Consider the following 22,393-nt stretch of genomic DNA (forward strand, 5'->3'; position numbering starts at 1 on the left):
GGCATGAGTGGGTAGCGAGTGCACTCGTGCCTGATAGCCACACATGTCAGCTATTAACCTGACACGATCCATGACGTACCCAGTTTGTCATGAAGAGGTTAAAGATGTTGTCCCCTACTTTTACATTAATGTTCTATCCTTAGAATAGGTCATCATTGCCTGATTGGCAAGGGTCCGACACCCCGCCGATCAGCTGTTCTCTGCCCTGCCGGCGGGCGGCAGCAGGCAGCCAGAAGTACTCTGTTCTGGAGCTTCTCCCTCTTCTGATAGTGGTCGCAGCCAGGTACTGCACATCCGCCTCCTATTGGCTAGAATGGGAGGCGGATGTGCAGTACCCGGTCTCACTTACTATCAGAAGACAGATCAGCTCCGGAACTAACCATTTCCAGTTACCTGCTGCCACCTCCGGGGCCGAAAAAAGCTAAACAGCAGTGGTACGGTGTGTCAGACCCCAGCCGATGAGACATTGATGACCTATCCTAAGGGGTACTTTGCACGTTGCAACATCGCTACTGCGATATCGTCGGGGTCAAATCGAAAGTGACGCACATCCGGCTCCGGTAACGATGTCGCAACGTGTAAAGCCTTGATACACCGATAAACGATTGCAAAAGCGTCGTAAATCGGTGATCTGTGTCGTGTCGGACATTTCCATAATGTCGCACCAATAGGAGATACGATGTTGTTCCTCGTTCCTGCGGCAGCACACATTGCCGTGTGTGAAGCCGCAGGAGCGAGGAACATCTCCTTACCTGCCTCCACCGCCAATGCGGAAGAAAGGAGGTGGGCGGGATGTTTACGTCCTGCTCATCTCCGCCCCTCTGCTTCTATTGGCCGCCTGCCATGTGACGTCGCTGTGACACCGCACGACCCGCCCCCTTAGGAAGGAGGTGGGTCACCGGCCAGAGCGACGTCGCAGGGCAGGTAAGTGCGTGTGAAGCTGCCGTAGCAACAATGTTCGCTACGGCAGCTATCACAAGATATCGCATGCGCGACGGGGGCGGGTACTATCGCGCTCGGCATCGCTATCATCGGATAGCGATGTCGCAGCATGCAAAGTACCCCTAAGGATAGGCCATCAATGTAAAAGCAGTGGACAACCAATTTAAGATATGCCCTCACACTGATGGTTCCGGGCACAGCTACTGGTACATCCATTTGCAGGGAGACCTTGGAAGAATAGATCTATAAGTATGTTTAATATCGGGAATGAGTTAACCAAAGGAACACGGCCAACAAACCGACCAGAAAAGAAACATAAATTTGGAACAATGTTTGATTTAATAGATATAAAAGGTTACTTCATCTTGGATTATACAAGAAAACCTTTGTAAAGAAAAAAAAAAAAATTGTATTTAATAAATCACAGCACATTTCTACAGCACCTAAAAGAGGCAGTAATACTATCACATCCTTGTGTAGAAATCTGGAGTTAAAAGATTTCCAGATGACGCTTTACCTTTGATTTCCCCAGCTCTTGCCATTTTATATAGGCCTTTGACATCTCGTTGTTCACAAACATACAAAGGGGCATCCACAAACACTTCATAAAACGGCAGACTTGCGGCCTCGTGAATTTGCCGGGCATTGTTACGATCCTGAATAAAGAAAAAACAAGCAAGAGAATTAATAAGGTATTGGGGGCTTTATAAATACCAGGCAGATCTTCAAAGTTACAGAAAAAAATAATTACATACTTGCTTTGTTAAAGATATCAAACATAAAACAAAAAAAAAAAAAAACTTGCAAGGCCTTTAATGTAATTTCTGCAAACAAAAATGAAAAAATGAACACTTGTCAAACCCAGCGATGGGAAACAATCACAAATTGTTATCTTTATCTAAAATTCAGTACTGCACTACAAGCTGTTCTTACTGGACTGACAAGCCTAAAGCCATTACCATCGGTTCTAGTATCTGCTCACTTTCACTTAAAAATGTTGTCCCACAGATTTTTTAAGCCCGGGCCACATGGGGACTGCTGCGATCCTCGCATGACACTCCGCTCGCTCTGGCAGCACAGCAGGAGCCAAGTGTCATGCGAGTGTCCCTGCAACTGAGATCCGATCGGACCTCAGCTGCGGGGGGCGTGCCGACACTGAGGAGGGGTGGGCCGGATTTATCTCCCTCTCTCCTCCGTAGCCGGCTATTGCCATTCTCGCACTGCACTCGCATTACACCGGTGTACCGTGAGTGCAGTGCGATGTTTCCCTCACCCCATAGACTTGAATGAGTGCAAGTGAAACAAGCTCGCATTACAATCGCAGCATGCTGTGACTGTTTTCTCGGTCCGACGAGGGCTGAGAAAATAATCACTCATGGGTGCTGCCCCATAGAGTAATAATATTGGTCCGAGTGGAATGCGATTTTTTATCGCATTCCACTCGCTCCGATTTTCATGCCGTGTGTCTTAGGAGCGCCTTAGGAGCGCATCGATCTCCTGCCTCCCGGTTTCCTTATTGCTAGGGGAGGTGTGTGGTTAAATGACTGACCATTTGGACCAGCCATATTGTTATGTGATTGTGTACAAACTGAGCACTTGCCATGTCTATAAGATCCAGATATGCCTTTGCAGCATCCGAGGCCACAGTGGCACTAAAACAGTCCAGAACCAGCAATCTGCCCAGTTTCAGATCAGGAATGACAAATGCTATAAAAAAATTAAGTCAGGAATCAAAAGGTTTACCTGCACCCTATTGGTGTTCCATCCACCCACCCTCCGTCCTACCCCAGTGTGTCATCTTGTCTTGTGCTAATCGATATACTTTATACAGCTATTGTCAAATGTTTGGAAATATATTTGGGTATGAGCTACTGTGTTCTATGCCATATGTTTATGGGTTATGTCACTGCCAAGACAAGAGCTTGTAAGCGCTGCGCTTCTTACCTAGAAGGCCGGCAAACTCTAAGGCTATGTGCACATACTGAGTACTTGGTGCAGATATATGCTGCACGATATCTGTATTTTCTGGCAGAAAAACGCACCAAAAACGCGATGCGTTCTTGCCATGCATTTTTCATAATGAATTCAATGGGTGGAAGGGCTGAAAAATGCAGGCAAAAAGAGCACCAAGAATTGACATACCACAGATATTCTGCACTATATCTGCAAGGAAAAAATAAGTAACATGTGCACAACACTTCAAAATTGTCAATGACTTTGCCGGAATAAAGATAGGCAGATTTGTGACAAGAACACACCAAAAATACAATGTGTGCACATGGTCTAAGACAACAGCAATAGCGGGTAACCTAGAGAACAAGTAAAATCCAATAGAAAGCTCCGGCAGTCAACATGTGATGCAAGACGAATATTTATTTCCAAGACAGGTGTAATGTGTACAACACATGACGTTTCAGTATCAATACCTTTATCAAAGGTACACTGTCAAGAGCATTGGTGTGAGCGAACTTATATACCGTATTTTTTATAAAACACACTTTTCCTCCCAAAACTTTAGGAAGAAATTGAGGGGTCTGCCTTAAATTCCGAATGTAACTTACCGGGGGGAGGGGGTTGTCCAGAGGGGTCATAAGGAGGCAGGGGTAATACTATGCGGTGTGCTTCTGGTGCTGCTGGTCTGTGCGACGCTGTTCTATTCATCGGGCTGTGCCGCTCTGCGTGAGGCCGCTCTGCTCTGTGCACGGCTGCTCCGTGCTCTCGCCTGCTCGGCGCTCGCCTGTTCCGTTCTGCTTGGCGGGCAGTTGCTCTGTGCGGTCATTCTGAAGAGGTCGGCGGTCAGGGTTTCAAATAATGGCGCCTAGGGTCAGCACGTGCGCACATGGAGCTCTCAGCTCAAGCTCTCATCTGCGCCAGCGCCGACACCGGCCGCCATTATTTCAAGCGCTCACCGCCGACCATCAACATCTTTAGAATAGCTGGTGACTCACCGCCCTCCGCACACAGCAGCTGCGTCACCGACCCCGCACAGCGGCGTCACCGACCCTGCACAGAGCAGAGCGGCGTCACCGACCCCGCACAGAGCAGAACGGCGTCACCGACCCCGCACAGAGCAGAGCGGCGTCACTGGCCCCGCACAGAGCAGCACCCGCACAGAGTATCTGGACCCACCTATGTACCTCTCGCAGTATTGCAGTACCGCCCCTGCCTCCTGTGACCACCGCTCCGCTGCTGCTTCCTCTCCCTGTAAGACACCACCAGATTATACATTTTTTTCCCTCCAAATTTGGGGTGCGTCTTATATAACGAAAAATACGGTAATGGTCTACATAAAGGACCAGTCTGTTTGCTGCCTAAGTACCGCAGGGTGGTAACCACAGAAGGGTAAAGGGAGCAATGGCTTGAGTGCCCAATGAGCTGTATATTGGTGGCAGTGTCTTGATAAAGGTATTGATACCGAAACGTCACGTGTAGTACACACTTGTCTTAAAAAAAAAAAGATTTGTCTTGGATCACATTGTTGAGTGCCGGATCTTTCTATTCGATATGAATAAGGAGTTGGGTCCTATCCCAGCAGTTACCCTAGACCAGGAGTGCCGTAATCCCTCTTCTAAAATACACGTAAACTATAATATTTTAAAAAAATCCCCAAGTTCTTGAGAATGGGAAAAGGTTTTAAACAGTCAATTATAAAGTTGCTGATTTTTAAAAGTATTGTGTAATTTTAAACTGCAAAAAAAAAATGTGAGAATAAACAGCCATCCAACTAGAACCCTTCTATTATAAGGAAATATAGTAAACAGAGGAGGGGTACTCATTAAGGACACTCATCTCTTGGCCTTAGTGGAAAGCAGACAAAAAGAAGGGAATTTTGTTTACTTACCGTAAATTCCTTTTCTTCTAGCTCCTATTGGGAGACCCAGACAATTGTGTGTATAGCTTCTGCCTCAGGAGGCCACACAAAGTATTACACTTTAAAAAGTGTAACCCCTCCCCTCTGCCTATACACCCTCCCGTGCATCACGGGCTCCTCAGTTTTGGTGCAAAAGCAGGAAGGAGGAAACTTATAAATTGGTCTAAGGTAAATTCAATCCGAAGGATGTTCGGAGAACTAAAGACCATGAACCATAAGAACAAATCAACATGAACAACATGTGTACACAAAAGAACAAACAGCCCGAAGGGAACAGGGGCGGGTGCTGGGTCTCCCAATAGGAGCTAGAAGAAAAGGAATTTACGGTAAGTAAACAAAATTCCCTTCTTCTTTGTCGCTCCATTGGGAGACCCAGACAATTGGGACGTCCAAAAGCAGTCCCTGGGTGGGTAAAAGAATACCTCGATAAAAAGACCGAAACGACCCCCTCTTACAGGTGGGCAACCGCCACCTGAAGGACTCGCCTACCTAGACTGGCGTCTGCCGAAGCATAGGTATGCACCTGATAGTGTTTCGTGAAAGTGTGCAGACTAGACCAGGTAGCTGCCTGACACACCTGCTGAGCCGTAGCCCGGTGCCGCAATGCCCAGGACGCACCCACGGCTCTGGTAGAATGGGCTTTCAGCCCCGAAGGAAGCGGAAGCCCAGAAGAACGGTAGGCTTCAAGAATCGGTTCCTTGATCCACCGAGCCAAGGTTGACTTGGAAGCCTGCGAACCCTTACGCTGGCCAGCGACAAGGACAAAGAGCGCATCTGAACGGCGCAGGGGCGCCGTGCGAGACACGTAGAACCTGAGTGCTCTCACTAGATCTAATGAGTGCAAATCCTTTTCACATTGGTGAATTGGATTAGGGCAAAATGAAGGTAAGGAGATATCCTGATTGAGATGAAAAGGAGATACCACCTTAGGGAGAAATTCCAGAACAGGACGCAGAACCACCTTATCCTGGTGAAAAACCAGGAAGGGGGCTTTGCATGACAGCGCTGCAAGCTCCGACACTCTTCGGAGTGATGTAACTGCCACTAGAAATGCCACCTTCTGCGAAAGACGTGATAAAGAGACATCCCGCAGCGGCTCGAAAGGTGGTTTCTGAAGAGCCGTTAGCACCCTGTTAAGGTCCCAGGGTTCCAGCGGACGCTTGTAAGGTGGGACTATGTGGCAAACTCCCTGCAGGAACGTGCGGACCTGCGGAAGCCTGACCAGACGCTTTTGAAAAAATACGGATAGCGCCGATACTTGTCCCTTGAGAGAGCCGAGAGACAAACCCTTGTCCATTCCGGATTGAAGGAATGAAAGAAAAGTGGGTAAGGCAAAAGGCCAGGGAGTAAAACCATTATCAGAGCACCAGGATAAGAAGATCCTCCAAGACCTGTGATAGATCTTGGCGGACGTTGGTTTCCTGGCCTGTCTCATGGTGGCAATGACATCTTGAGAGAACCCTGAGGACGCTAGGAGCCAGGACTCAATGGCCACACAGTCAGGTTGAGGGCCACAGAATTCAGATGGAAAAACGGCCCTTGTGACAGCAAGTCTGGGCGGTCTGGGAGCGCCCACGATTGACCCACCGTGAGATGCCACAGATCCGGGTACCACGACCGCCTCAGCCAATCTGGAGCGACGAGAATGGCGCGACGACAGTCGGACCTGATTTTGCGCAGCACTCTGGGCAGCATCGCCAGAGGAGGAAATACATAAGGCAGTCGAAACTGCGACCAATCCTGAACTAATGCGTCCGCCGCCAGAGCTCTGTGATCTTGAGACCGGGCCATGAATGCCGGGACTTTGTTGTTGTGCCGTGACGCCATGAGATCGACGTCCGGCGTTCCCCAGCGGCGACAGATCTCTCGAAACACGTCTGGGTGAAGAGACCATTCCCCCGCGTCCATGCACTGACGACTGAGAAAATCTGCTTCCCAGTTTTCTACGCCCGGGATGTGAACTGCGGAGATGGTGGAAGCTGTGGCTTCCACCCACTGCAGAATCCGTCGGACTTCCTGGAAGGCTTGACGACTGCGAGTGCCGCCTTGGTGGTTGATGTATGCGACGGCAGTGGCGTTGTCCGACTGGATACGGATCTGCCTGCCCTTCAGCCACCGATGAAAGGCCAATAGGGCTAGATACACTGCCCTTATCTCCAGAATATTGATCTGAAGGGATGACTCTATCGGAGTCCAGGTTCCCTGAGCCCTGTGGTGGAGAAAAACCGCCCCCCACCCTGACAGGCTCGCGTCCGTGGTGACCACAGCCCAGGTTGGGGGTAGGAAGGATTTTCCCCGCGACAGAGAGTTGGGAAGGAGCCACCACTGAAGTGAAGTCTTGGTTGCAAGGGAAAGAGAGACGTTCCTGTTGAGGGAAGTCGACCTCCTGTCCCATTTGCGGAGAATGTCCCACTGGAGTGGCCGCAGATGGAATTGTGCGAAGGGCACTGCCTCCATCGCTGCCACCATCTTCCCCAGGAAGTGCATGAGGCGCCTCAAGGGGTGTGACTGACCCCGAAGAAGAGATTGCACCCCTGCTTGCAGAGAAAGCTGTTTGTCCAGCGGTAGCATGACTACCGCTGACTGAGTATGAAACTCCATCCCAAGGTAAGTCAGTGATTGGGTCGGTGTCAACTTGGATTTTGGGAAGTTGATGATCCACCCGAACTGCTGGAGCGTCGCCAGAGCGACGGTAAGGCTGTTTTGACACGCCATCTGAGAAGGTGCCCTGACTAGAAGATCGTCTAAGTAGGGAATCACCGAGTGGCCCTGAGAGTGTAGGACCGCCACAACGGATGCCATGACCTTGGTGAACACCCGTGGGGCTGTCGCCAGGCCGAAAGGCAATGCCACGAACTGAAGGTGTTCGTCCCCGATGGCGAAGCGCAAAAAGCGTTGATGTTCGGGTGCGATCGGCACATGGAGATAAGCATCCTTGATGTCGATCGATGCTAGGAAGTCTCCTTGTGACATCGATGCGATGACCGAGCGGAGAGATTCCATCCGGAACCGTCTGGTGCTCACATGTCTGTTGAGTAGTTTGAGGTCCAGAACGGGACGGAATGAACCGTCCTTCTTTGGCACCACGAACAAGTTGGAGTAAAAGCCGCGACCATGTTCCTGGGGGGGAACAGGGATCACAACTCCCTCTGTCTTCAGAGCGTCCACCGCCTGAAAAAGTGCATCGGCCCGCGCGGGGGGCGGAGAGGTTCTGAAGAAACGAGTCGGGGGACGAGAGCTGAACTCTATCCTGTAACCGTGAGACAGAATGTCTCTCACCCATCGGTCTTGAACATGTGGCCACCAGGCGTCGCAAAAGCGGGAGAGCCTGCCACCGACCGAGGATGCGGTTCGGGGATGCCGAGAGTCATGAAGAGGTCGCCTTGGAGGCATTGCCTCCGGCGGGTTTTTGGGGGCGTGACTTAGCCCGCCACGCATAGGAGTTCCTCTGGCCTTTCTCCGGCCTGTTGGACGAAGAGGATTGGGGCTTGGCGGAGGGACGAAAGGACCGAAACCTCGATTGTATTTTCCGTTGCTGAGGTCTCTTCGGTTTGGACTGGGGTAAGGAGGAGTCCTTTCCCTTGGATTCCTTAATAATCTCATCCAATCGTTCGCCAAACAATCGGTCGCCAGAAAATGGCAAACCGGTTAAGAACCTCTTGGAAGCAGAGTCTGCCTTCCATTCGCGCAGCCACATGGCCCTTCTATGTACGATGCAATAAAATCAAGCATCAAAAAACATTGGCATTTAATTAATAAAGATAAGGATCTTTGTGAAATGGCAAACGAGGGCCCTCTGATTTCATATAGGAGATGCAAAAATATAGGAGACATCCTTGTTAATAACCGCATTATTACACCTAAACTAGGTACGTGGTTAGACCGAAATAAAATCAAAGGAAACCATAGGTGCGGCGGCTGCCCCTTTTGTGAATATCATTGTACAGGAGACATTCTAAAAATTGGTACAGAGCTATTCAAAATAAAAGATCTTATCACATGTAAGTCTAATTATCTGGTATACGTTATTTTTTGCCCTTGCCAAAAATATTATATAGGTAAAACAATTCGGCCTTTATATGTTCGATTTCGGGAGCATTTTAAGTCTATAACCTCCGGGATAGGTTCTCCACGTTTAATTGCCCATATGCAGGAACACCATAGTGGTAACCCACGCCTTCTAAAATTTGCAGGCATAATAAAAATTAACCCCTGTCCCTCAGGAGGTGATATGCATCGTTCTCTACTTAGAAAAGAATCGAGATTGATTATAGACTTAAATGCTCTCGGTCCCCTAGGCCTGAATGACAAAAATGACTTGTCAGTGTTCCTATAATGCTGGTTTTCTCCTATAAGCCTGTTTTCTATAGTGTTTTTTGAGATGTCTTTTGTTACACTCTAATGAACAGTATATTTAACTTTTTACTCTAACTATACCCATGTATGTAATGATTGATTATTTATAATCCATTTTGGAATTGATATGCAATAAGTTTCTATGTGAATCTGATATATGTACAGCTGGTATATGTTTTTAATTTGCACTATATTCACGCAAGGATGCTGCATCCAATTCACCTGTTATTTAAGGGCGGATGCAGCACCTTTGCATGCACTGGACCCGTAGAAGCAAGTTCACTTGCGAAACGGCTGCCGTCGTCCGACGTGGCACACCCCCATCCTCCCTCACTACCTGTACCCCTGATGTGATCGTGGAATAAAAAGAAATTCTTTATTCGACCTTTGGAGTGCGACCTTTCATCTCTACATTGTGGATCTTGCATCGCCTTTGCTTTGGGACACGCACCCAGGTCTCCACCTGCCTGAAAGCACAGCTTTGTCAGCCATACAGGGATCGGCGGTGCCCGGTATCCTCCACTCAGCTTATATATATTATATATATATAGTATCTATTCCGGCACCCTAAGGGGACCAGCACCGGGTGACCGGTGTGGCTTACTGACCGCTAAAAAGCGGAGCGTGTGTCCTCCAGGTTCCCTGCCTTAGGTCTCCCAGAGTTGCAGAGCTCTTTCCAGGTAATCCTCCACCGGCAGAACGCCAAAAAATGGCTGCCGGAGCTCTCTGGGGAGGAGTGGAGCCGTGGGCGGCGCTAAAAGAAGGGAATTTTGTTTACTTACCGTAAATTCCTTTTCTTCTAGCTCCAATTGGGAGACCCAGACAATTGGGTGTATAGCTACTGCCTCCGGAGGCCACACAAAGTATTACACTTAAAAGTGTAAGACCCCTCCCCTTCTGGCTATACACCCCCCCGTGGGATCACGGGCTCCTCAGTTTTAGTGCAAAAGCAAGAAGGAGGAAAGCCAATAACTGTTTTAAATACAAATTCAACCCGAGAAACAGCCTCGGAGAACTGAACTGTTCAACATGAACAACATGTGCACCCGAAAAAAACAAACTTCCTAAGAAAACAGGGCGGGTGCTGGGTCTCCCAATTGGAGCTAGAAGAAAAGGAATTTACGGTAAGTAAACAAAATTCCCTTCTTCTTTGTCGCTCCTAATTGGGAGACCCAGACAATTGGGACGTCCAAAAGCAGTCCCTGGGTGGGTAAAAGAATACCTCGTGATAGGGCCGTCAAACAGCCCTTTCCTACAGGTGAGCCCTATAACGAAGCGTAGAAAACGCTGATGCTCTGGTGCAATCGGCACGTGGAGATAAGCATCCTTGATGTCTATTGATGCTAGGAAATCTCCTTTAGACATTGAGGCGATAACGGAGCGGAGAGATTCCATCCGGAACCTCCTGGTTTTTACGTGTTTGCTGAGCAGCTTTAGATCCAGGACGGGACGGAACGACCCGTCTTTCTTTGGCACCACAAACAAATTGGAGTAAAAACCGTGGCCTTGTTCCTGAAGAGGAACGGAAGTCACCACTCCTTCCGCCTTTAGAGCGGACACCGCTTGCAGCAGAGCATCGGCTCGGTCGGGCGGTGGAGAAGTTCTGAAGAAACGAGTTGGAGGACGAGAGCTGAACTCTATCCTGTACCCGTGAGACAGAATGTCTCTCACCCAACGGTCTTTGACCTGTGACAGCCAAATGTCGCCAAAGCGGGAGAGCCTGCCACCGACCGAGGATGCGGAGAGAGGAGACTGAAAGTCATGAGGAAGCCGTCTTGGTAACGGTTCTTCCGGCTGGCTTTTTTGGGCGTGATTGAGTCCGCCAAGAATCTGAGCTCCTCTGATCCTTTTGAGTCCTTTTGGACGAGTAGAATTGGGACCTGCCTGAGCCTCGAAAGGACCGAAAACCAGACTGTCCCCTCCTCTGTTGGGGTTTGTTTTGTCTGGGTTGCGGTAAGGCTGAATCCTTACCCTTGGAGTGTTTAATGATTTCATCCAAACGCTCACCAAACAATCGGTCACGAGAAAAAGGCAAACTGGTTAAGCACTTCTTGGAAGAAGAATCTGCCTTCCATTCTCTCAACCACAGGGCTCTGCGTAAAACCACGGAGTTGGCTGACGCCACCGCCGTACGGCTCGTAGAGTCTAGGACAGCATTAATCGCGTAAGACGCGAATGCAGACATTTGAGAGGTCAATGGTGCCACCTGCGGAGCAGATGTACGTGTGACCGTGTCGACCTGTGTAAGGCCAGCTGAAATAGCTTGGAGTGCCCATACGGCTGCGAATGCTGGCGCCAACGACGCTCCAATAGCTTCATAGATGGATTTTAACCAGAGCTCCATCTGTCTGTCAGTGGCATCTTTAAGTGCCGCCCCATCTTCCACTGCAACTAGAGATCTGGCTGCAAGCCTGGAGATTGGAGGGTCCACCTTGGGACACTGTGTCCAGCCCTTGACCACGTCAGGGGGAAAAGGATAGCGCGTATCTTTAAGCCGTTTGGAGAAACGCTTATCTGGATAAGCGTGGTGTTTCTGGATTGCGTCTCTAAAGTCAGAGTGGTCCAGAAAAGTGCTTAATTTACGTTTGGGATACCTGAAATGGAATTTCTCCTGCTGTGAAGCTGCCTCCTCCGCAGGAGGAGCTTGTGGAGAAATATCTAACATCTTATTGATGGACGCTTTAAGATCATTCACTATGGCGTCACCATCCGGGGTATCTAGATTGAGAGCGGCCCCAGTATCAGAATCCTGATCAGTTACATCCGCCTCATCACACAGAGAGTCGTCCCGCTGGGACCCTGACCAGTGTGATGAAGTTGAGGGTCGCTCATAGCGAGCCTGCTTAGGTTGTCTGGGACTGTCGTCCGAGTCAGAGCCGTCACCCTGGGGTGCATGTGACACCCCCGGAGCTAGGAAGTGTTCCAGCTGAGGGGGACCAGGGGGCAATGTACCAACAGTGCCCATGGTCTGAGTTACTGGTCTAGACTGCAATGTTTCAAGAATTTTAGACATAGTCATAGACAATCTGTCAGCAAAAGCTGCAAACTCCGTCCCTGTCACCTGGACAGCATTCACAGGTGGTTCTCCCTGGGTCACCTCTAGCAGAGGCCCCGGCTGAGCAATTGCCACAGGGGCCGAGCACTGCACACAATGGGGGTCAGTGGAACCTGCCGGTAGAGCAGCCCCACATGCAGTACAGGCAGCACATAAAGTCCGTGCCTTGGCACTTTTGCTTTTTGCGGACGACATGCTGTTGTCTCCTTGAGAAATCTAAGGAGGGTATATAGCAGAAAATCACCAGCGACCGTACAGTGTAAAGTATTGCCAGCACAAAATACAAAGTACACTATGGCACAAGTGGGGGAGAGCCCTTGAGGGCTGCTTACCGCCCGCTGAAAAGCGGGTGTGAGGTCGTAGAATCCCTTGTCTGGGTCTCCCAACCTCCCCTCTGCAGCTCAGCGTGCAGGCAGGAATGGCTGCCGGCGTCCTGTGAAGAGGGGCGGACCGTGGGCGTGCCACAAACAAAAGTGCGGGAAACTGCGTCCCACTGTGCCTAGTGTGAGGGCTGGAGTATGTAAAACAGACTCCAGCTCTTAGCGCTGCTGGTCTGTACAGCGTCCCGCCCTCCTCCTGACTGGCAGGTCTGGGGGCGGGAACGATACGAACTAGGCCGCAAAAGCCGGGGACTGTAGTAATCTAGCGCGGCCGTCATATATGCACGGCCAGCGCGGAAGTCCCCGGCGCACCACAAATCCCAGCCGCGACGCAGTAAACACTGACCCCAGCAGCCGGATCGGCCGATCGTACTAAGTCTCCTCACTCAGCAGAGCTGTAGTGAGTAACGGCACAAGCGCAGCAGCGCTGTTTACCCCGGCGCACTAACACACCCAGCAATGCTGCAGTGTGCGTGCGGTAAGCACGGGGACACTGAGTACCTTAATGAAGCAGGGTCCTGTCCCTGAGGAAACTCCGCTCCGTATCCAGCAGATCCTCCAGGGGCTGTGGATGGAGCACGGTCTCAGTGCCCGGAGACCGGTAAAGTCCCACTTCACCCAGAGCCCTAATGGGGATGGGGAAGGAATCAGCATGTGGGCTCCAGCCTCCGTACCCGCAATGGGTACCTCAACCTTAACAAACACCGCCGACCGCAAGTGGGGTGAGAAGGGAGCATGCTGGGGGCCCCCGTATGGGCCCTCTTTTCTTCCATCCGACATAGTCAGCAGCTGCTGCTGACTAAACAGTGGAGCTATGCGTGCATGTCTGACCTCCTTCGCACAAAGCATAAAACTGAGGAGCCCGTGATCCCACGGGGGGGTGTATAGCCAGAAGGGGAGGGGCCTTACACTTTTAAGTGTAATACTTTGTGTGGCCTCCGGAGGCAGTAGCTATACACCCAATTGTCTGGGTCTCCCAATTAGGAGCGACAAAGAAAAGTGCGGGAATCTGGGGTCCCCACAGTGATCAGTGAGGGGGGAGGAAACATACAGGATGCTCCGGCCCTCACATCCGACGTCAGGTCGGCAGTCCCGCCCTTACCCCTGACAGACAGGCCCGGGGGCGGGAGTTTTGCTACTAGGCCGCAATGAAGCCAGGGACTAATTTTAAGACCGCGGCTGACAAGCAGGCGCGGTCGGCGCGGAAGTCCGCCGGTCTTCACAAATCAGCAGCTGCTGCAGCGTCCGGGATGAAGGCACTCCATGCACAGCCCCCATGGGGACACAGAGTACCTTATAGATGCAGGGCCCGGTCCCTGAGGATTAATAGACTCCTGTCCGGCAGATTCCCACAGGGGCTGCGGAGGGAGCACGGTCCCAGTGAATGGATGACCGGTCAGGATCCCACTTCTCCCAGAGCCGCTAAGGGATGGTGAAGGAAAAACGGCATGAGGCTCCGGCCTTTGTACCCGCAATGGGTACCTCAACCTTAACAGCACCGCCGACGTAGTGGGGTGAGAAGGGAACATGCCGGGGGCCCCGTGGGGGCCCACTTTTCTTCCAACCGATATAACTAATATGAGAATGCATGAGTGGATGTGTGCCTCCTTCCACACAAAGCATAAAACTGAGGAGCCCGTGATGCACAGGAGGGTGTATAGGCAGAGGGGAGGGGTTACAATTTTTAAAGTGTAATACTTTGTGTGGCCTCCGGAGGCAGAAGCTATACACCCAATTGTCTGGGTCTCCCAATGGAGCGACAAAGAAAGGACTTGTTCTGCATTAGACAGACATGTTGGAAGTACATGAGGTCTGATTAGAGGACTGGTGAAGTGTAGATCACTTTATTACAGGAGCTGCATGGAGAGGAGAGGTCACAGTCCTAAGGGTACTGTCTCACTAAACGACGTACCAGCGATTCCGACCATGATACGACCTGGTCAGGATCGCTGGTACGTCGCAACAGGGTCGCTAGTGAACTGTCAAACAGTCAGCTCTTCCCAAAGACCAGCGAATAGACACCAGCGACTCGTGTAACGATGTCGCGCTTGGTAACCAGGGTAAATATCGGGTAACTAAGCAAAGTGCTTTGCATGGTTACCCGATATTTACCCTGGTTACCAGCGTACACTGCTTACAGGCTGCTAGCGCTGGCTCCCTGTATACGTAGCTAGGGTACACATCGGGTTACTACGCAAAACGCTTTGCTTAGTTACCCGATATTTAACCTGGTTACCAGCGTACGATGCTTACACAAAGTCGGTGCTCGGTCTCCCGCCATCAAACACGCCGATGTGTGCTGCACAGCGGGAGACCAACGAGCAAACAATGAACCAGAACAGTGTGTAACGATCAGCGATTTCACAGCAGGGGCCAGGTCGCTGCTTAGTGTCACACACAGCGAGATCGCTCATGAGGTCACTGGTACGTCACAAAACCTGGGACTCAGCAGCGATCTCGCTATGTGAGAAGTACCCCTAAATCTAGGAAATATTTACCTTGGCGTATGGAGATATGAAACTAGTAATGCACACAAGGCCAGCGTCAGCAAACAGCTTAGCTACTTCTGCAATGCGGCGGATATTTTCTTCTCGGTCTTCCTGGGTGAAACCAAGATTTTTGCTCAGTCCGTGACGAATGTTGTCCCCATCTAAAGTATAGCAAGGAATGCCATGACACACCAAATACTCCTCCAGCGCCATGCTAACTGTGGTCTTTCCAGCACCAGAAAGGCCTGAAAACAGAAAATATGAAGGAGACCAGGATTAATATACAAAACGCTGGGGACTTTTCTATGTATATCAGTTATTTTCTGGGCTATTATATCAAACTCAATGGTGTAGAGAACATACAAAAACAATAACAACAGACATGGAAGACTTCCTAGAGGTAATTCAGATGGTCTAGCGGAGTTTCATTTTTATACTAAAAAACAGCCCTAACGGTGAAAATCAAAAAGACTTTTGTGCCAATTTTCTATTGTCAAAAAGTCGCAAATTTGCTGCTCTTGCCACTTTGAAAACCTAGTTGGCAATTCATAAATTTTTTTTTTGGCATCAACCTATACAAAGAGCTTTAAGTCGGATTTATGAAAAACAACTTATAGAAAAGAAAAGAAAAAAAAATCTCCCTGCAGTCATTTTCAGCTGCACAGGTTAGACAGGTCCTATTACTTCTGATGCTGCCACAAGACACGGAGCACCCTGCACTGATTGTATTAGGGGTGGTGCGGGAGAGTATGGGAGTTTCGCATCTTCAAAGCCTGGCCACCCATTTTTAATATTATTCATACTATATACAGACGTGTCCTTTTATCCCTTTACGTACGATATATCCCAGAGCTGTGTTGAGTGAGACTTAACAGGTTAGAAAAACAAAGGTTTTTAAAATACTATGTTATGAGAGGTCTATGTAATATGGTCCCATATGTAATATGGGGACCAAATGAGTATGTGCACTCTGTCAAGCATTTGGCTGTCATGTGGTGAGAATTTAATCATTACGTTTTGTAAAAAGACAGAATCAATAACTAAATTTAAAAAAAAAAAAAGCCCCTCTGTTTCTACAAGACTCATAAGCCCAGTCACACACAAGATCGCTAACGAGATTGTTGCTGAGTCACAGTTTCAGTGAGGAAGCAACGATCTCGCCAGCGATCTCGTTATGTGTGACACCTACCAGCGATCAGGCCCCTGCTGGGAGGTCGCCGGTCGCTGCTTAATGGTGTGGACCATTTTCTTTAAAGGCGATGTCCTGCTGGGCAGGACGCATCGCTGTATTTGACACCTACCAACGACCTCCTAACACGGTCCCAACGGCCTCCGAGATTGTTATACAGGTCGTTACTGCATCGTTGGTAAAGCCTGACTGTGTGACATCTCACCAGCGACCTCCCAGCGACTTACCAGCGATCCTTATCAGGTTGTATCATTGTCAGGATCACTGGTAAGTCGTTATGTGTTCCTGGGCCTTTAGGAGTCTAGAGTTAAAGTTCTTGATGACTCATGTAATTGCCTTGGCCAGTGAAGGTCAGAAACCCAGACAAATCAATTATGCAAACCTACCATTGTATTGCTAGATGCGATGTAACCTAGCTGTCTCTCCCCCATCTCTGCAATGCTACCATTACTACTGGGGATATTTTGTATATGGCTTGAAATCTAGCCAATAAGAGCCCAGTCTTATCAACCAATCGTGAAGACCCCAAAGGTCTAAATGAAGAGCTCAAGGGTATAAGAAGAAGGACTGTCCATTGCCCGGCAAGACTCTTGCTACATAATACCAATCTCAATCTAGGATCTGCGGATTCGATTGGCAATCCATAACCGAATCTGGAATATAATACTACATGGACTTCAGCATCGAATGCAAGGATTCGGTTGATATATTAAGGACTACCTAAGGAAGGAATCCAGCTTGGGACAATCCAGTCACCTGACTACAGGCTTTGTGGTTTTCAGCCAGCTTCCTAAATCTGGCGTTATTCTATTCTTGGTGGGTGCCCTCCAAAAGCAGGGTGCTGCTGGTTTGGAGTACGTAGCTCTGGAAGCTCTGAAGCACGGACATTCTAAATCCCTGGTGAGCTAGCGGAAGGGTGAGAAACTGTTGCCGGTTACATTTTGTGGATTTCCTGGATATGTCGTTAATTGTTTGGGGATTCAATAGCACCCATTGACCCCAGTGTCTCCACACTGTCCACATCTGTACTATGGAATAATATTAATTTACAGTTAGATCTATCATGAGAGCTACTGTATAGCACTAGGTGCGCACAACTGTACTCGCATTTCCAGCAAATTCTATAAAACTCCTAGATAATTAGTGCATACAGCCAAGTCCGTCTGACCACACATTCGACTAGCACCATAGCAGATTGTATTCATCATTCAGCACTCAAATATGTCACCGCTATGGCCAATGTTTACATCTTAGAACGAATTAATAGTGTACCCGTTAGCCACACTGTGCAACCCCGAAATCCACTTCTTGTTCCAAGAACTTGTCCTCTCTTGTTCCTGCTGACATGGTGAGCTTGGTAGGTAACATTGGTTGCCCGCTGCATTCCCTATAGGAAAGAGGGGAAAAAAAAAAGTTTAAGAAAAGGATGCAGTCTATGTCTATTGTTTACAATATGGCGAACGGGATAGCGATGATTAAAAGCAAGCAATACTAAAAACAAAATCTTAAAAAAATAGTAAAATTGAAAAACCTTAAACCACAGGTATTTTTCAAACGCCCTGTACTTGTATTAGTAGTGTATTACAATTGACATTTCATGCATAGTAGTAACATACTGAACAATAAGTCCTGTGCATGAGAGCGAGCATAAATGGTAATGCAATACATATGTCAGTGTCAAACTGACTGATCCCCTGCTTCTAGATGTGTCTAACAGGCCACCGTACCAGACATCATTTGACCTCTGACTGCCATGACAACCCTTGGCTCCCCTGTGATCATGTCTTGTGGGTGCCGAAGTGGTGAGATAAGGAGCCCGCTCCCCCTCACAAACTTCTAAATGCCACAATGGCTGTTGATCACGGCATATACAAGATGGCACAGGGTTAACATCATTTGGACCTGATACAATCAGGTCCAGATGATGTTGCCGGTCAGAAATAGTGTTCTATTTCTCTCTCTTCAAGTCTTTCAGGTAGCCTTTTGTGGACAACGTTGGAATCCCTGGACTATATCGGAGCTGCATATTTTGTTGTTTGTTTTTTAATAAAATGGTGAACCAGGGTAACTGTAGGGAAGTGATTATTTAAATAAAAGTGTTCTTGTGTGTGTTTTTCCTCTTTAGGTCCTGTGCGCACTAGAAAGGATTTTTCTCAAGAAATTTCTTGAGAGTCTGAAAGATTAGCGTACTTGCGTTTTTTGGTGCGATTTTTGAACGCATGCGTTTTTGGTGTGGTTTTTCCGCAGGTTGGTCCCTGCGTTTTTTTACCATTATCGATGGCAAAAACGCAGGGACCTGCAGAAAAGAAGTGACACGCTCATTCTTTTCCTCAAGAAATTGTGCAGAAAGAATGTTCTTGAGAAAAAAAACGTAGTGTAGGAACAGCTATTTTTTTTCTCCGTAAGTTTTGCTGGGGAATGTCTGCAGAAAGACTACAACCATTTTCTTAAGAAATTTCTGCACCAAAAATGCAAAAAAAAAAAAAACACGGGTAAAAACGCAGTGTGGGCCTTACTTACTGGGTCAGTAGTGGGTGTATCCGATAGACACCTCTGCATTACTAACACAAGGGCTTGATGCCAGCTGACACCAACTACAAAAAATATTACCCAGACTGTCACCGCACCAGCACAATAGGGAAGAGTCAAGGCGAAGAGCCAGAATGTGAAATCTAATGAGATGCGCTGCGGGCATGTAGTAGCTGAGACATAGCTGTGGCTGATATTATAAGGCCCATGGTTATCTGCTTTACCTTTGCTGGTTATCAAAAATAGGGGGACCGCACACTATTAATTTTCATTTATTTAATCATAAAAATCTGTGGAATAAGTTTCACAAGGTGCAATTTTATTACGTCGGGGGGTTGTGCAATTATATGCCTATAAATCTGCCTGTCTATATCCATCTCTAAATCATTCATCGGTGTCCAAAAACGTTAGAAAAAAGCGGATGAAAAATGCATGCAAAAAGGCATTGAAAACTAGGCAAAAAAAAAGCATTTTTGTGGCTATGTTTTTCCTGCCAGGAGATGCAGAAATTTCTGCATCCACATACTCAGTGTGCACAAAGACTAATGATAAAAGAAAAAAAAAAAACACAAACAACAACGACAACAATAACAATGGACCACACAGTTTGTTGCGAAAATTTTCCTGAATGCATCAATACCCTCCATGTAATTGGGAACTACGGTACTTTTAAAGGTACAATGCAAAAGAGAGGAGAAGGAGCACCATATTGAATGTCAGAATTTGCTAGAATTGTTTACGGGTGCCATAAGAAGAAATCCCCCTCAAGTGACCCCATTTTACAAAGTGCAGCCCTCAATGAATTAATCCAGGGGTGCAGTGAGCATATTGACGCTACAGGTGTGTTACAAAATGTTATAATATTGGGCAGTGAAGAAAAATAATTATATTTTTAGCACTAAAATGTGGTTTTAGCCCCAGCTTTCCATGCTGAGGGGAACAAAGCTACTGGTAAAGATGCCGGTTTTGTCCCATAGAGGACCTGACCAGTTCCCTTCAAGATTTCCAACTCCTTCAAATCTGTAAGGACAAATTAAGCAGCGTTTTTATGAGATTTCAGAAGACATTCACTTTGCAGGTTCGGTGTAAATTTTATTTTTGGGCATTTTTAAGATTACATTTTATTCAGTTTTATGGGGAAAATTCCTGTAACCATGTCTAAGAGCAAGCAACTGGATTGTGCCGAGCAGTAAAAACAACTACAATCTGAAATATGAAACAAATCTTCCTCATTTTTAATCTTGGAAGAAATAACATGTCGCCATTAGGTTCCCCTGTATATGTAGGACCTGACGGAGTGCCATTTACTTTCCCTACGTAACAAATTATTGATCACTCTGAGGTAAATCACCTTAAAGGGCTCATGGGCGTTTAACGAGAGACCGCGAGACAGACAGAGACCGCGAGACAGGGACTTTTTTTCTGACCAAAAGTGAATTTACACAACGTCTGGTCATGCCCAGAAACAAAAAAAACGGATCCGTCGTCTGATTCCATCATTTGACGGATGATGACGGATCTGGCGTTCATAGGCTTTCATTTTTCGCCTGTCCCAAAAAAAAGGTTACATTTGACATTGCTTCCAGCGGCCGCACAGACAAGTTTTCCTGGATCCGTCAAACAATGGATTAAACGTGAGGTCATACGTCGCAATCCAATGCGAATACAAGTCTATGTGAGAAAAAAAACAGATCAGGCGCCAGATCAGTTTTTTCCCAATTCGCCGGATTGCACCTGATGGCAAAAAAACAGTGTGTGAAATAGATAAGTGCACTAGCCTTATACCTAGTACCAATAGCCTTGAAACTTAGAGTGCATAAATCACAAAAAAGAAATTCTCAAAGTATTTGGCTAAAAAGTGTTTACTTTTATTAAACAAATAATTAACATACAAACATAGAAATAGATCATATAAAATACAAATACAAAAGCTGCCAATAGCAGTACTGTGGTGGATAATTTAATACAATAAATACATCTCATTATTATAAGCATGATCTAATTATAGCATCAGTATGTAAATTATATTGAGATTATATTTATATTATATAATATAAATATAATCTCAACAATATAATTTACATACTGATGCTATAATTTGATCATGCTTATAATAATGAGATGTATTTATTGTATTAAATTATCCACCACAGTACTGCTATTGGCAGCTTTTGTATTTGTATTTTATATGATCTATTTCTATGTTTGTATGTTAATTATTTGTTTAATAAAAGTAAACACTTTTTAGCCAAATACTTTGAGAATTTCTTTTTTGTGATTAATGTGTGAAACAGGACTTACACAGAAGTCTGCGTTGGTCTTGTCTGCCTCCTCATGGCCCTACCTTCATACATTAAATTCTTTAGGTGGGGTTCATGCCTACATGAGGCTAAACGTTACGTCCATCATTCTAGGAACACACAAACAGAATTTCTGTCCAGAATGGACTGGTTGGGTTGCTAATGCAAACAGAAGCACCCCAATAATTATTATGGGGTCTGTCGAAGTTTGTTAGTTTATAGCATGGGAAAAAATAGTTTGTTATTATGTGCATTTCTTCTGTTTTAACTGACACATAATGGAACCCAGACCGACCCCATAACGCTCTTCTGCATTCATTTCCCTTTGTCCTTTTCATTCTAGGAAAGGAGCAATGCAGAGGTGAACAGTGAGATGTCAGCCTAAATTGGGTTCATACAGGATTAAAATAAAAACAACCAATAAAGGCGTGCTCTATGAGATTCTGTATTACATGTTTCTGGTAGGCTCCGCATACAGAGGCACAATATAAAACAGAATACGGAGTATCTAGGGCTCTGTATCAGAGACTTGTGTCGTAATATATGGCTTATTCCAGACCCTTATTCAAGTGCATCTCTATAAATTAGAACATCAAAAATCTTAAAGTACTTACCAGTAATGATTTTTTCCAGAAGCCACGACAGCGCCACCAGAAAGATAGGTCCGCCCATCTTAGGACAGGAAACCCACTGAAATAAATGGGCGGCTCCTCTCTCGCCTCAGTTTGGTTACAGAGCACAGAGAGGAACACCAGAAAACAGGCAAGTACAATAACAACAATAACAGCACAATAATCCATGTCGAACCACGGAAACCAAGAAAGCGAATGGTGAAGAAAAAATGAAAAGTGGAGGGAAGCAGTGGTGCTGTCGTGGGTTTTGTCAAAAATCATTACCGGTAAGTAATTTAAGATTTTTCCCTTCACCATGAGAGCACTACCAGAGAGATTCGGAAGATAACAACATCAGGGAGGGACCACAGCCTCAAGCATCCTGCTACCAAAAGGTCAAATCCACCATGGACGACAAATCCAAACGATAGTGACGAAAAAAGGTCGTAGGAGAGGACCAGGTTGCAGCCTTACATATCAGATCCAGAGGAACATCTGCCCGCTTGGCCCATGAGGTTGCCACAGCCCGGGTAGAATGAGCCGTAATACCCTGCGGGACAGGCCTATCCTGGGCTACATAAGCTGCCTTAATAGCCTCCTTCACCCATCTAGCTATAGTGCCCTTGGACACTGCGTACCCCTTCCTAGGCCCCTGGAAGCAAAGAAATAAG

The 22,393-nt window shown here is 47.3% G+C and overlaps 1 protein-coding gene across 1 annotated transcript in view; it reads right to left on the bottom strand.

Moving 5' to 3' along the window:
- PAPSS1 (3'-phosphoadenosine 5'-phosphosulfate synthase 1) overlaps positions 1 to 22,393 on the bottom strand; it is a 174,858-nt gene that overhangs the window by 137,720 nt on the left and 14,745 nt on the right. Inside the window, exons 2-4 of the mRNA XM_075350584.1 lie at positions 17,555 to 17,669; positions 15,103 to 15,338; positions 1,460 to 1,598 (exon numbers count right to left, since the gene is read on the bottom strand). Coding sequence (XP_075206699.1) covers positions 1,460 to 1,598; positions 15,103 to 15,338; positions 17,555 to 17,669 — 490 coding nt within the window. The remainder of the gene's footprint in view (positions 1 to 1,459; positions 1,599 to 15,102; positions 15,339 to 17,554; positions 17,670 to 22,393) is intronic.

Source organism: Anomaloglossus baeobatrachus, chromosome 1 (assembly GCF_048569485.1).
Source record: "Anomaloglossus baeobatrachus isolate aAnoBae1 chromosome 1, aAnoBae1.hap1, whole genome shotgun sequence".
Taxonomy (NCBI): domain Eukaryota; kingdom Metazoa; phylum Chordata; class Amphibia; order Anura; family Aromobatidae; genus Anomaloglossus; species Anomaloglossus baeobatrachus.